Source organism: Tiliqua scincoides, chromosome 4 (assembly GCF_035046505.1).
Source record: "Tiliqua scincoides isolate rTilSci1 chromosome 4, rTilSci1.hap2, whole genome shotgun sequence".
In the NCBI taxonomy this organism is placed as follows: Eukaryota; Metazoa; Chordata; class Lepidosauria; order Squamata; family Scincidae; genus Tiliqua; species Tiliqua scincoides.
Genome location: NC_089824.1, coordinates 107,198,922 through 107,212,185, shown reverse-complemented (window position 1 = coordinate 107,212,185; position 13,264 = coordinate 107,198,922). Strand labels below are relative to the sequence as shown.

The following is a 13,264-nucleotide window of genomic DNA, read 5'->3' as shown; positions in this document are numbered from 1 at the left end:
CTGCCAGGCAGCGAGCATCCTGGGCTGCCCTTGAGCGCTCACCATGCCACCCAATGGAGCTACACCTCGGAGTATGAAAACAAGTGCATTTTTTAAATAAGTAAAATTTTGCCATTTTAAAAGAGAAAAACCTGTAATCAAAGCCTCTTCATGAGAGAGACTGGAGAAGCCAAGTATCATTGCTGGTGATAAAAGCAAGCAAGCAAAGCCCAGAGAAGTAGATGGCCCTTCCAGTGCAGCTTTACACAAGGATGGCCACATTGCCTTCCAAAAGGATTAGTAGGGGGATAAGGACCATTTGTACAATTTTTTTTTTTTGGCATTATGCACATGCTTTGAACATGTTTTCTTCACACCTTTGTAGGAAAAAAAAATCTGTGTGGCAGCTTTCAGAGGCCTCTAAGTGTGAGAACAGATGCTGGTATGTTTATTTTCATACCAGCATAGTTGGAAGTGAGCTTGTGCTACATTAATCAGTTTCAAAGAAGGACAGAAGAACAGCATGGACAGCTCTTAGGACTAGCACAGTCTGATGATTAGTATGAAAGATGCTCTCACCATCACATGAATAAAGACCCCATCACACTCCAAAGTACTTGTCAAATACTTTTATTAACAGCAAAAAAATAAAATAAAATTAGGCTGAAGAGGCAATTCAGGTTGAAGCAGCTGGTCTGCAATTTGGGTAGTGCAGGCTTTGCAAGGTAGATTCGTTAGTGTTGCCTTGTTCCCACTCCAGGTTAGTGTTGCTTGTGCCTCCTGCCCTTGAGCTACTGTCCCAGGCAGCGAGAAACACTGGGAGGGCAAGCTGCTCTCTGTAGCATATTACTATCTGGCTATAAATAAACTTCAAAAAACATTTAGGAAAGCAAACCCCTGAACTTGTACATCTGCAAGCAGCAAGAGTCCCACAAACTCCCAGTTCAAGCTTCTCCCCTTCCCCAGAGCAGTCTGCTTGACCTTACAACAAGCGGCATAAATGCCCTTGTGAGACTGCAAGGAGCAACGTGCACAGATACTGCACTGTATACACACAACAGGGATCTGAATGCTACACGTACTCAGACAAACTCAGCCTCTGCCTCCTCTCCCAAGTTCTGACAACACTTGTCCTGGGATAGTATTAGCAAGGGCTTAAAAACATCCACAATGTTCCCACCAATACACACTGGATTTCAAACAACAACTATATAACTCTTGCCAAACAGGCCAGATCACACTTGTATCCTCCTCCCAGCATCTGCTCCCGGGGCAGCAATGCAGCATTAGAGAAAGCAGAGCCCCTGCTGTAGTCAGTGGAGACCTGCATACCAGAAGCACCCAGCGGCCACCATTATAGACTGAGGCAACGTGGCTGAAGAGAAAAGCATCTCCACCTCCTTTGTAAAGCGTGTTCATGGCCACGTGACTACTCTCTGAAAGTACACAGCTATTCGATGGACAAGGGCAAATTGGATCCAAACAGTCAGGACTGCAGTTGGCTGTGGGCTGCCCTTGGGACACAGATTTGTGCGGCAGGCAAGGAATTCTGTCAACGATGGCAGCCGAGGTGTTTGCCTAGAACACACCTGCCAACCTATGGCTGACTAGGTAACACGGAGAGTGTTCCATGGCTGAGATATACCTCTGTGTGATTTTATAGCATTGCCTTAATTACAAAACGGAGAAGGAAAAGAGTGCCGGCCTGCCCAGAGAGGAGACAGCAGAATGAACACAGCTATCCCACCAACTGCTGCTATGAGTCTCAGCCAGCAGCTGGTTTCACTACTTCTAAACACACAAGGATGCTAGTCAAGAGAATGCAGTGCAAGTGGCCTGAGCAAGGGGGTGGGTGGAGAGACAGAGCACACTCTCAGGGCTGGTCCTTCGCCTCAGGCTCTTTATCGTAGATGTAGCTTCCAACTGCACCAGTGTTCACTCCTGCAAACAAACAAATAAACAAACAAACAAAAAACAGAGGTATCAGTGGAAGGAGAAGAAGGGCACAAGGCTCAGACATCTGCAAGGCAGAAGGGGACCAGGTGCAACTGAAGCCTGCCTGGCTGTGTCTTCACATGCAAATAGCACCTGCATAACATCCCTAGTTTGGAATGGGACTGTGGTGATGGGGCTTAACTCTTTGCCTCAACTGCAGTCCCAATTCAGACTGAGGTGCGCCAGAGGTGCTATTTATACAGCAAAAATCTCCTATTTATCTAATTGGGAGTTTGTTCCTTTAAAAATGGATAACTCTGAATAGTTCTACAGTGGTGGCAAGGAGTTTAATCTCACAGCAGGTTTCAGAAGGTGGTGTGGGGGGAATGCTGCTCGATCCCACAGCTTACAGTGTACCACAGAGTTCCATTAAGCACCCCATGTTTTCTAACACCTATAGGAAACCATTGGGAGAAGCTGTAGGTCCTATTCCAGAACTCTCAACCTCTTCCTTCCAATATCACACCCACCTGCTAACCTGAGTTACTGGATGCAAGGGCTGGGTTTAAACACTAGGAAGAAACCCGATCAGAGAACAGGCAACATAGGAAGTTGACCAAAGGGAATTCCCCAGCTGTGGTGAAGGGCCTTGTCACCGGCTCCTCATGACTGCTGCAGTAGAACAGCCAACAAGCTGCCAATAACTACAGGTGGGTGAAAATGGTGATAATGAAATAAAAATACATAACACTGCTTTCTGCACTTCTCATTTTTGTGAAAAACAAAGGCACTCCAAAATCTGCAGAAAACCTTTAAAGTAAATTTTGAATAAAAACATGTAACACCACTTCCTGCATTTCCACCTTTGGAAAACACCAAAATTCTTGAAAAAATAAAACCGTTTTCACCCACCTCTACCAATAACTTCAGCAACAGTTCCACAACAGGGCTTAACTGCTCTCTAAACAGAGGCGATGCTAATATGCCCTTCATCAGGCTTTAGAGTAGCGCCTTATAAAGAGTGAACACCAACTCAATTGCAGGACCTGACTGTGCTTCAAGCAAGCAGCATGAAAGCAATCTTGGTCAAAGGAGGGTCTCCCTTACACCCACCGCCACCAGCAATCAACTTAACAGCTATAGTTGCCACTGGGTTATTGCTGTAGTGAGGGGAGGTAAAGAAGAAGTCATTGGAAGGAAGCATGGATACTCACAGACCCTCCCTATCCGGAAGCCTTCACCCAGATTGTCAGTGCAGTGGCACAGCTATCAGGAAGCAGAGCAGAGGCCACTGCCCTCACACTCTTCTGGCTTTCTGCCAGCTCCAACACAGCTGCTGCTGACACTGCTGTGTCTAGAACTATCATGCCAACCAGACCTTTCTACTCCCTGGCCTCATATGACTGACATTAAACAATTATATTACAAGTATAACAAAATACAGAGAGGCCTTTCCAGTTTGTCTCCCCACCCTACAATTGAATTCCCCCCCCCCCAACAATGAATAGGATGGTACACAGTTGCCTCACCATCCTTTTTTGTTTCCTTACTTAAGCATTCTTTTAGGTTTCACTCACCTTTTGGTCCAAAGAGGATCCCATAGCACGGTTTGTGGCAATAAGGCTGCCCATCATGCTGGAGGGGGAAAATGATAATACATCAGTGTAAGCCCTTCTATTCCAGCAAGGAAGTAGCCTTGTATTGGTGACTCTGGAGTAAGATTTCCCATCCATCCTACAGTCAGCATTTTGTATCACTGTGTGTCAACACCCATCTGATACTGGCCAGTAAGACAGGCTTCCTAGTTAGAGGCACTAGCCCTAGGAGGCAGCAATGCTCAAGCAAGCACAGAGAGCCTCCAGTTTGATCCCAGTGGAATTCACCTTACTGAAATTTAGAGACTCCCTGCCTCGCTTACTTAGATGCTAATCTTGTGGCTGAGAGCAAGTGCAACACAAGGATCAGGACAGCTCAGTGGTCTCTGTGACCAAAGCACCACTGGTGCCAGCAAAAATAGTAGCGAACATGGCTGGAGGTACCTGTCAATGATATCATGAGGCATTGCTCAACCACAGGAGACAAGACTACAGGGCAAACAGACAGGTGAGACTGCACCACCAAGTGGGAACACCAATGTCCATGCAAGGACCAGAAAGGAAAATGGAGGAGGTGGAGAACTGAAGAAAGGTAAGGACAGTGGAAGAGAATCCAGTAGTGGTTAGGAGAGGTGTGAGGCAGGGTGGTGGTCTGCCTGGGAAAGATTCCCTGGGAACAGAGGGAACATGGGGTCAGCCTTCCAAGCTGAAACAGCTCTGGGGAAGCCCAAGGCAATAACTAGACTCACCAGGTGGAAAGAATGGCTTACACTTGGATGGAAGGACTGTGGGAAGACAGGACCAAAAAGGGGGGGGAGAAAAGGAGGACGCACTCTCTTCCCAAGTCACTGTACCTAGATTTAATCAAAATCTAGTTTTATTGATAAGCAACTGCCATAGCAGAGTCCAATACTCAGAAACAGTTGAGTTTCAGGCCCCCTATGATGTGAAACCACCCTCATGGAAGGAGGCCCACCATGTTGACATTCCCACACACTCCAACTTCTCCTAGGGTGTAAGTCAGTGCACAAGATTCCGTAAACCTTAAAGCTCTTAATGGCAAGAACAGACATATTGTGCCTGCATGGAACAGGAGATGTTGGAACCTGGACTTCTCTGAGGAACAAAAGTGTACATAACTCTGCCTGCTAACTCTTCCCTGGACACGAGAGGGCACCTTCACTCTTCTTTACTTGTTCCCCTGCTGTACAGCTATGCTACTGTGGACACATAACAGCAGAATATTTTTTGTTGGCTTTTCAGCGCAAGAGCAATGCAAGCCATTACCACCAATGGCAACTTCTGTCAGTGGGGCAGCAGCAGTTGGGATTTTGGCTACTGAGCAGGGCTAGGCCTCAAGGAGTTAGAAAACCAGCAGCCACAAAGAAAAGCCAAGCAGGGCTGAATCAGTCTCTAAGCTGCAGTTCTTCTACAAGGAAATTAAACACTGCCCAAAAAACACTGACACACAAAAGTGTCTGTTTCATTTTGAGGTGCATGTTGGCTCACAACATCTCTTGTAATCTGGGAAATGCAGTCACATCCCTCAGAACTCAACTTCTGTCATTCTCTAGACCCAAAAGATTCTATGCAAGTTCTTCACATTCAAATCTGTGATAATCCTACTAATCTGTGACTAGTGAGAGTTTATTGTTCTGTGCATTTTCCTCAAATTTGTGTTGATGCACTCCCACAAACTTTATTTTCTGTCCATCTGAGGTTCAGCTCATTTATTATATTTTCTTGACACTGAGGCCACATTGGTAACAGAATGCATAGGCATTAGGTAGTGCAAGAGTTTTATATTGCTGTGGATGAATAGATCAGACAGCTAATGTTGATAGTAACCAAAAATTAATGCACCTACAGCAGAATACAAGAAAAAACAGCCCCTGCTCAGTCAAATACAGCGCACTTCTGGTGAAAGACCAAAATTACCTCCAAGTAAGAAGAAAATAATGATGATTCTGTGGAAAAAAAAATCTTTCTAAACACTCACCGCACAAAAATGATGGTTAAGAGTCATTTTCTGGCAATTTTACCACATTAAACATTCATGCGAGAATCAGGCCAAAATCTACTAAGTCTCCAGGTCAAGCCTCTTCTCAGCCCCAAAGATGCAATAGATCAGTCAGCCCAAGCTCAGGTCACCTGCATCAGCAAATGGAGTTTGAGTCCAAGCCCATTGTGACTTACCTCAGCATGGCCTCCAGGGGTTAGAGTCTTCCCACAGCGCTCACAGCGTAGGCAGGGGCGGTGCCAGTCCTTGCCCAGTGAAGTCACCTTTTCAGCTAGAACAGACAAGTAGCTACATGCAAACTCATCTCTTTTGGGGCATGAGAATTTCCAAGCCTGCCCTCCCACACTGCTTGTGCCTCAAAAGGGACGCATCAGATTCCACAAAACCAGATGGACTGTGTTCAAAGAAGTTCAAATGTCTGAAGTGTACCACAGAAGCATAAAATGTTGTATGAGGCACAATTACCAGTATCCTGAGTATTTCAGCTTTTTTTTTTAAAGCAAGTTTCTTTCTACTGCTAAGCTAGTCTTGCAAGTATGTGACCAGTAACTGGCGAAATCCTGAAGGGTATAAAGGCACATCACAGATTTCTATAGGGTCAGGAGATGTTAGAATCCTACAGAGTGCCTTGCTCCTAACAGAAGCAAAATATGTTATGCATAATAAGCATAATGCTATCAAGGCCTTGAGTATTGCCTGGAGCAGGGTGGGAACTGGAAGTAGGCTAACAAGCTGAAATTAAATCCAGACAGAGGTTTGCTTGGTCTGGCAATTCAGGATGTAGGTACTGGACTAGCAACTTATTCTGAATGGGGCTGCACTCCCTCTGCAGTTTGGGAGCCCTCCTTACTTATAGCTGCTCCTGGATTGTCAGGTGGCAGTGTGCTTTTGCCCAGCTTTGGCTGGTGCTCCAGCTGCACTCAAGTTTTGTGAACTTGGCTACAGTGCTCCCCATGCCTTGGTGACATCAAGACTTGATCACCATAATGCACTCTATGTGGAGCTACCCTTGAATATCATCCAGAAATTGCAGGTAGTACAGAATGTGGCATTCCAGGTGATCACTGGGGCTCAGTGATTCAACTACTGGACTGCTGCTCCAGCAGCTACACTGGCTATCAGGCTGTTTCTAAGCCAATTTCATGGTGCTGATTCTGATGTTCAAAGCCCTTTTTGGCTTGGGGACCACAATACTTTCAGGACTGCCTTCTTCTGGCCCAATCCCTGAGATAATCTGGGGGGGGGGGCACCCTTAACTGAGGTTAGAGGGAACGGCAGCAGCAAGGTGGCAGTCTTTTCTATGATGGCACCCCAAAAAATGCAGTTCCCTCCCTCATCAGGACTCTCCTTGGAGACCATCTGTTGGGTTCTGAAGACATTTTTCCTGCCATGTTTTTTAAATTGCTGCTTTGATTCTTGTTTTGTCTGACTGTTTCTGCTGCAGTTTGATGTTTTTCCTGCTGTGTTTTTTGATCTTTTAATCAGTTTTCATTGCACTGCTTGTATTTATATGATATTTGTATTTTGTTGTTTTATTATATTTATTGCTTTTATTAGCTGTAAGCTACTTTAGGTGTCTCTCTGTTGGGGGGGGGGAAGTCAGGGTAAAAGCCCTGAGTAAACAAACAATATGCAAATCTGCATAACTAATGTAGGGCACAGAATTTCACTTTTCTAGGTACACAATTTTTGTTCCCTTGGGGAGCATATAGTTATGCCTACAGGAGTTAGCAGATACTTAGAACTCTACAACCCCTTGAGGGCATACCAAATGGAATTGCAAATTCAAGTAGTGCATACCTGGTCACTGAAGGAGTTCTCTCTCTAGCTGCCAATCTATAAACCCTGGATTTAAATTTGAATAACCAGTTCTCTGCTAGAAGCAAGAGATTACAAGCTATCCACCTTACTGGATAATTATTTGCCCCAGCATCACCCTATAGATAATGCTAAATTTGGCTCATGCTTTCCCATGCAAAACCAGGATGATACAGGACCCTTCACCAAAAATGACCAAAAATTATCCATCTCTTCCAGATAGCAACCATCTACCGCTATTGGGATTAGCAGTGCTGCCTTCACAGGGTCACAAAAAAACTTAGTGTGCCCAAGAGGCATAAACAGCCAGACACAGAGCAGGCAGGGAGTCTAGACAATACTCACCAAAATAGACTTTCTTTGAGCATCGTGGGCAGACATTGGGCTCCCCAGTAAAGGTGGTGATGCTAGAAGCTGAAGAAAAAAGAAATAGAGAGTTCCCAAAGGCGTCCAACTTGAGGCCCAAGAACAAGATCAAGGACAAATCTAGTCCTCCTTGGAAATATGCATCCTCAAAGCAAAAAGCTCTGAACCCAGCATGCTACAAGGAAGTTCACCACAGACACACCATGCCCTTTGTTGCTGTCCTAAGCAGAACTGGCCTGGATTTGCTACCTGACAAATGGTGGGGAACAAAGGTGACCGAATTCTACCAAGATTAAGAAGTTTCACTTGGAGCAAGCAATGAGCCAATGTTTGCCGCCTGAAGCCTGATTTGCAACACCCAGGCAAGTCTCAAGTAGGAGTCTCCCTTTCCCAAGGAGGCCTGAGGAAGTGCTCTCATGATTGAATTGCAAAGGGCTGGGCTTCCGTGGCTTACACATGACTCTTCACATGATGGTGATGTGGAGTGGAAAGTTTTCTGCTCTATATTTTTCCATAGAAAATTTTCCAGTTCTGAAAAGACATCATTCTAATAACTTAATCAGTAATGTAATTAAGAGAAATGCCACCAGTCCAATCGAGCAGTTTCAGGGCACAATCCTATCCAACTTTCCAGCACTGATGCAGCTACAATGTAGCTCAGAGGTACGGGATCAAATGTTCCCTTACCATGTAGAGACCTCCATGACATCACCATCACAAGATACAATGCACATCCTGTTGGCATGGCTGTATCAAGTGCTGGAAAGTTGGATAGGAATGGGCCCTCAGAGTTGTAATTTACATTTCCAGGCAACTGCCTCTAGGAAGTGTGTGTCCTTTTCAAGACTGCTAGAATTCAGGCCATATTCAGGTGGCTGTCAATCATCTAGGGCTACAAAGAGAGGCGGAGAAATTCTACCTGGGAAGGAAGACTTAAACTAGAAAGCAAGTTCCAAAAACTAGAAAGCTAGGTCCAGAGACTGCGAGGAGGGGCTCAGCCTCTGGCACACTGGAGTCCAGGACAATGGCCTTCCTTCTGAAAGGACTTTGGACCTGCAGATGCTGAAAGAAGAGGCCCCTAGAAGGCATCTCATTCCCCTCCCACTTTGCCCGGTTAAGGGTGCAATCCTAATCCACTTTCCAGTACCAACATAAGGGCAATGCAGCTCCTAGTAAGGAAACAAACATTCCCTTACTTTGAGGAGGCCTCCGTTAGTGCCCCCCAACTGCAGGACGCAGCACACATCCCATTGGCACAGCTATGCCACTGCTGGAAAGTGGGTTAGGATTTGGGCCTAAGTTGCCTAGTTCTCAGGTCTGTATTTCTCTTAACTGTTCTATAAACCCCTATGATGTGGAGCTACCGCCCACAGAGAGTAGTGACATATGAGCATGCATAATATAAACATTAATGCCCAGTTCTATAGGCATGCTAAAATTAGAACATTACGTGTTTTTAGTGCTTTCATTTTTTTGTTACCATTTAAACAATATAGAGAAGTGCAGGCATTTGAGTTGCCACATCTTACATGTAAATCATTTACATGATTTTAGTAAAAATAATTTCTAAGTATAGCTTTGAGTGTGTTTAATGTTACAGTCAAGCAGCTCATTAAGTGAGCTTTTTCCTGATCTCATATTTCAGAGAAAATACCTTTTGGCTGTTGGAACTTTATTCCAACTATACCCAGGCTACACCCAGAGCTGGATGCACAATTAAAAATTAATGCATATTAAAAACAGTCCAGCCTAAGAGAACAGAACTAGGAGGGAAAGAACCTAGTAAGGGGCAATTCCCATTCAGGAGCCTGCAGAGTAGGTTACGCCCATCAGCAGCCTTTTGTCTTCCTGAGCTTTTGTAAACTCACCTGGGAAGACCAGCCCCCTTTCAATCAGGAAGGAAGGAAGGAGGGAGGAGGAGCCAACCAGGAGCATAAAGCTAGACCTGCCATCGCGTGAGGCTCTCTCCAGACGCATGTGGCCTCTGGGACCCCAAGTGCCAGGTAAACTGAGAGTTTAGCATCTGGGCGAGTTCAGCAGCAGGGCGAGGAGGCCAGGGCCCCATACGCTGCCCTTCCTCTTCCCTTGAGAAGAGGGCTGCTAACCAGTGTAGGGTTTATAAAAGTACCCCTAAATAAAAACAACAACAACAAAAGCTATGCAGTCAGGCAGCCAGCAGCAGGGAGGGGGCTATCCAGTGTTCTGCATTGAGTGCCACATGTATGATTATATGCCTCTGGGGCATAAGTCATGGGTGTGTCCTCGGTGCAAGGAGCTCCAGGGTCTCAGGGAACGCGTCCGCTCCCTTGAAGCCTTGGTGGCCGACCTGGAGAAGCGCAGGCAGGCAGAGGAGGACCGTGGGGAGACTTCCAGGGACAATCAGACTTCGTCCCAACCTCAGGCGTGTAGCTCCTCGGCTGCCCGGGTGGGAAGTCTCGGGACTGGAGGACGTCATCCTGGAGAGGAGGGAAACAATCCCCTAGGGAGGACCCCTTCTCCAGGGGATGGGCCCGTATCCGAACGCACTCAGGATACTCCTCGGCGGGAGGGGGGTCAGGGGCTTCTTGTAGTGGGGGATTCGATTATTAGAAACATAGAGAGGGGGGTTTGCGACAGATGTGAGGACCGCATGGTGACTTGCCTGCCTGGTGCGAAGGTTGCGGACGTCACTTCTCGTCTAGACAGGCTAGTAGACAGTGCTGGGGGAGAGGTAGCGGCTGTGGTGCATGTCGGCACCAACGACGTGGGCAAGTGTAGCTGGGAGGTCCTGGAGGCCAAATTTAGGCTTTTAGGCAGGAAGCTGAAAGCCAGGACCTCAAAGGTAGCGTTCTCTGAAGTGCTACCTGTTCCACGCGCAGGGCCAGCTAGGCAGGCGGAGATCAGGGGTCTCAATGCGTGGATGAGACAGTGGTGTAGGGAGGAGGGGTTTAGGTTCGTTAGGCACTGGGGAACATTTTGGGACAAGCGGGGCCTGTACAAGAGGAACGGGCTCCACTTGAACCAGAATGGAACCAGACTGCTGGCGCATGACATTAAAAAGGTGGAAGAGCAGCTTTTAAACTGATCCCTGGGGGAAGGCCGACAGGAGCCGAGGGGCATCCGGTTCGGGACTCCTCATCCCTATGGGATGAAGATGGGGAGGTTAGAGAACAACAAGACAAAGTCAGAGTAGGAGAAGAAATTGGGAAAGGTAGCGTGATGGGATGTGATAGACGGTTTGGCACAATGAGAGGATGCGGGGACAAAGGAGCGAATAAGCAGCCCATCCTGGGGCATTCCGTGTACAAATGCTTTTATGCGAATGCCCGAAGTCTACGAGCAAAGGTGGGAAAACTGGAATGTCTGGTGACAAGGGAAAACATTGACATAGTGGGCATAACGGAAACCTGGTGGAATGCGGAGAATCAGTGGGATACCGCAATCCCGGGCTATAAACTCTACAGGAGGGACAGGCAGGGGCGTGTTGGAGGTGGGGTGGCCCTTTATGTTAAGGAAGGGATAGAATCCAGCAAAGTAGAGACTGAAGGTGGGTCCGACTCCACTGTAGAATCTCTGTGGGTTAAATTACCAGGCTTGTGCAGCGATGTAATACTGGGGGCGTGCTATCGTCCTCCAGACCAGAAATCGGATGGGGACCTTGAAATGAGGAAACAGATCAGGGAGGTGACAAGGAGGGACAGGGTTGTAATCATGGGGGACTTCAATTATCCTCATATTGACTGGGTCAATTTGTGTTCTGGTCACGATAAGGAAACCGGATTTCTTGACGTGCTAAATGACTGTGGCTTAGAGCAGCTAGTCACAGAGCCCACCAGAGGACAGGTGACTCTGGATTTAATATTGTGCGGTACGCAGGACCTGGTTAGAGATGTAAACGTTACTGAGCCATTGGGGAACAGTGATCATGCTGCGATCCGTTTTGACGTGCACGTTGGGGGAAGAATACCAGGCAAATCTCTAACAAAAACCCTTGACTTCCGACGGGCGGACTTCCCTCAAATGAGGAGGCTGGTTAGAAGGAGGTTGAAAGGGAGGGTAAAAAGAGTCCAATCTCTCCAGAGTGCATGGAGGCTGCTTAAAACAACAGTAATAGAGGCCCAGCAGAGGTGTATACCGCAAAGAAAGAAGGGTTCCACTAAATCCAGGAGGGTGCCCGCATGGCTAACCAGCCAAGTTAGAGAGGCTGTGAAGGGCAAGGAAGCTTCCTTCCGTAAATGGAAGTCTTGCCCTAATGAGGAGAATAAAAAGGAACAAACTGTGGCAAAAGAAATGTAAGAAGGTGATACTGGAGGCCAAGCGAGACTATGAGGAACGCATGGCCAGCAACATTAAGGGGAATAATAAAAGCTTCTTCAAATATGTTAGAAGCAGGAAACCCGCCAGAGAAGCGGTTGGCCCTCTGGATGGTGAGGGAGGGAAAGGGGAGATAAAAGGAGACTTAGAGATGGCAGAGAAATTAAATGAGTCCTTTGCATCTGTCTTCATGGCAGAAGACCTCGGGCAGATACCGCTGCCCGAACGGCCCCTCCTGACCAAGGAGTTAAGTCAGATAGAGGTTAAAAGAGAAGATGTTTCAGACCTCATTGATAAATTAAAGATCAATAAGTCACCGGGCCCTGATGGCATCCACCCTAGAGTTATTAAGGAATTGAAGAATGAAGTTGCTGATCTCTTGACTAAGGTATGCAACTTGTTCCTCAAAACGGCCACGGTGCCAGAAGATTGGAGGATAGCAAATGTCACGCCTATTTTTAAAAAGGGAAAGAGGGGGGACCCGGGAAACTATAGGCCGGTCAGCCTAACATCCATACCGGGTAAGATGGTGGAATGCCTCATCAAAGATAGGATCTCAAAACACATAGATGAACAGGCCTTGCTGAGGGAGAGTCAGCATGGCTTCTGTAAGGGTAAGTCTTGCCTCACGAACCTTATAGAATTCTTTGAAAAGGTCAATAGGCATGTGGATTTGGGAGAACCCGTGGACATTATATATCTGGACTTTCAGAAGGCGTTTGACACGGTCCCTCACCAAAGGCTACTGAAAAAACTCCACAGTCTGGGAATTAGAGGACAGGTCCTCTCATGGATTGAGAACTGGTTGGAGGCCAGGAAGCAGAGAGTGGGTGTCAATGGGCAATTTTCACAATGGAGAGAGGTGAAAAGCGGTGTGCCCCAAGGATCTGTCCTGGGACCGGTGCTTTTCAACCTCTTCATAAATGACCTGGAGACAGGGTTGAGCAGTGAAGTGGCTAAGTTTGCAGACGACACCAAACTTTTCCGAGTGGTAAAGACCAGAAGTGATTGTGAGGAGCTCCAGAAGGATCTCTCCATACTGGCAGAATGGGCAGCAAAATGGCAGATGCGCTTCAATGTCAGTAAGTGTAAAGTCATGCACATTGGGGCAAAAAATCAAAACTTTAGATATAGGCTGATGGGTTCTGAGCTGTCTGTGACAGATCAGGAGAGAGATCTGGGGTGGTGGTGGACAGGTCGATGAAAGTGTCGACCCAATGTGCGGCGGCAGTGAAGAAGGCCAATTCTATGCTTGGGA

The 13,264-nt window shown here is 46.9% G+C and overlaps 1 protein-coding gene across 1 annotated transcript in view; it reads right to left on the bottom strand.

The window, feature by feature from the left end:
• Positions 1-593: 593 nt before the first annotated feature.
• CRIP2 (cysteine rich protein 2) overlaps positions 594-13,264 on the bottom strand; it is a 45,752-nt gene continuing 33,081 nt past the window's right edge. The window contains exons 5-8 of the mRNA XM_066623532.1: positions 7,693-7,761; positions 5,706-5,800; positions 3,492-3,549; positions 594-1,920 (exon numbers count right to left, since the gene is read on the bottom strand). Coding sequence (XP_066479629.1) covers positions 1,853-1,920; positions 3,492-3,549; positions 5,706-5,800; positions 7,693-7,761 — 290 coding nt within the window. The 3' untranslated portion in view covers positions 594-1,852. The remainder of the gene's footprint in view (positions 1,921-3,491; positions 3,550-5,705; positions 5,801-7,692; positions 7,762-13,264) is intronic.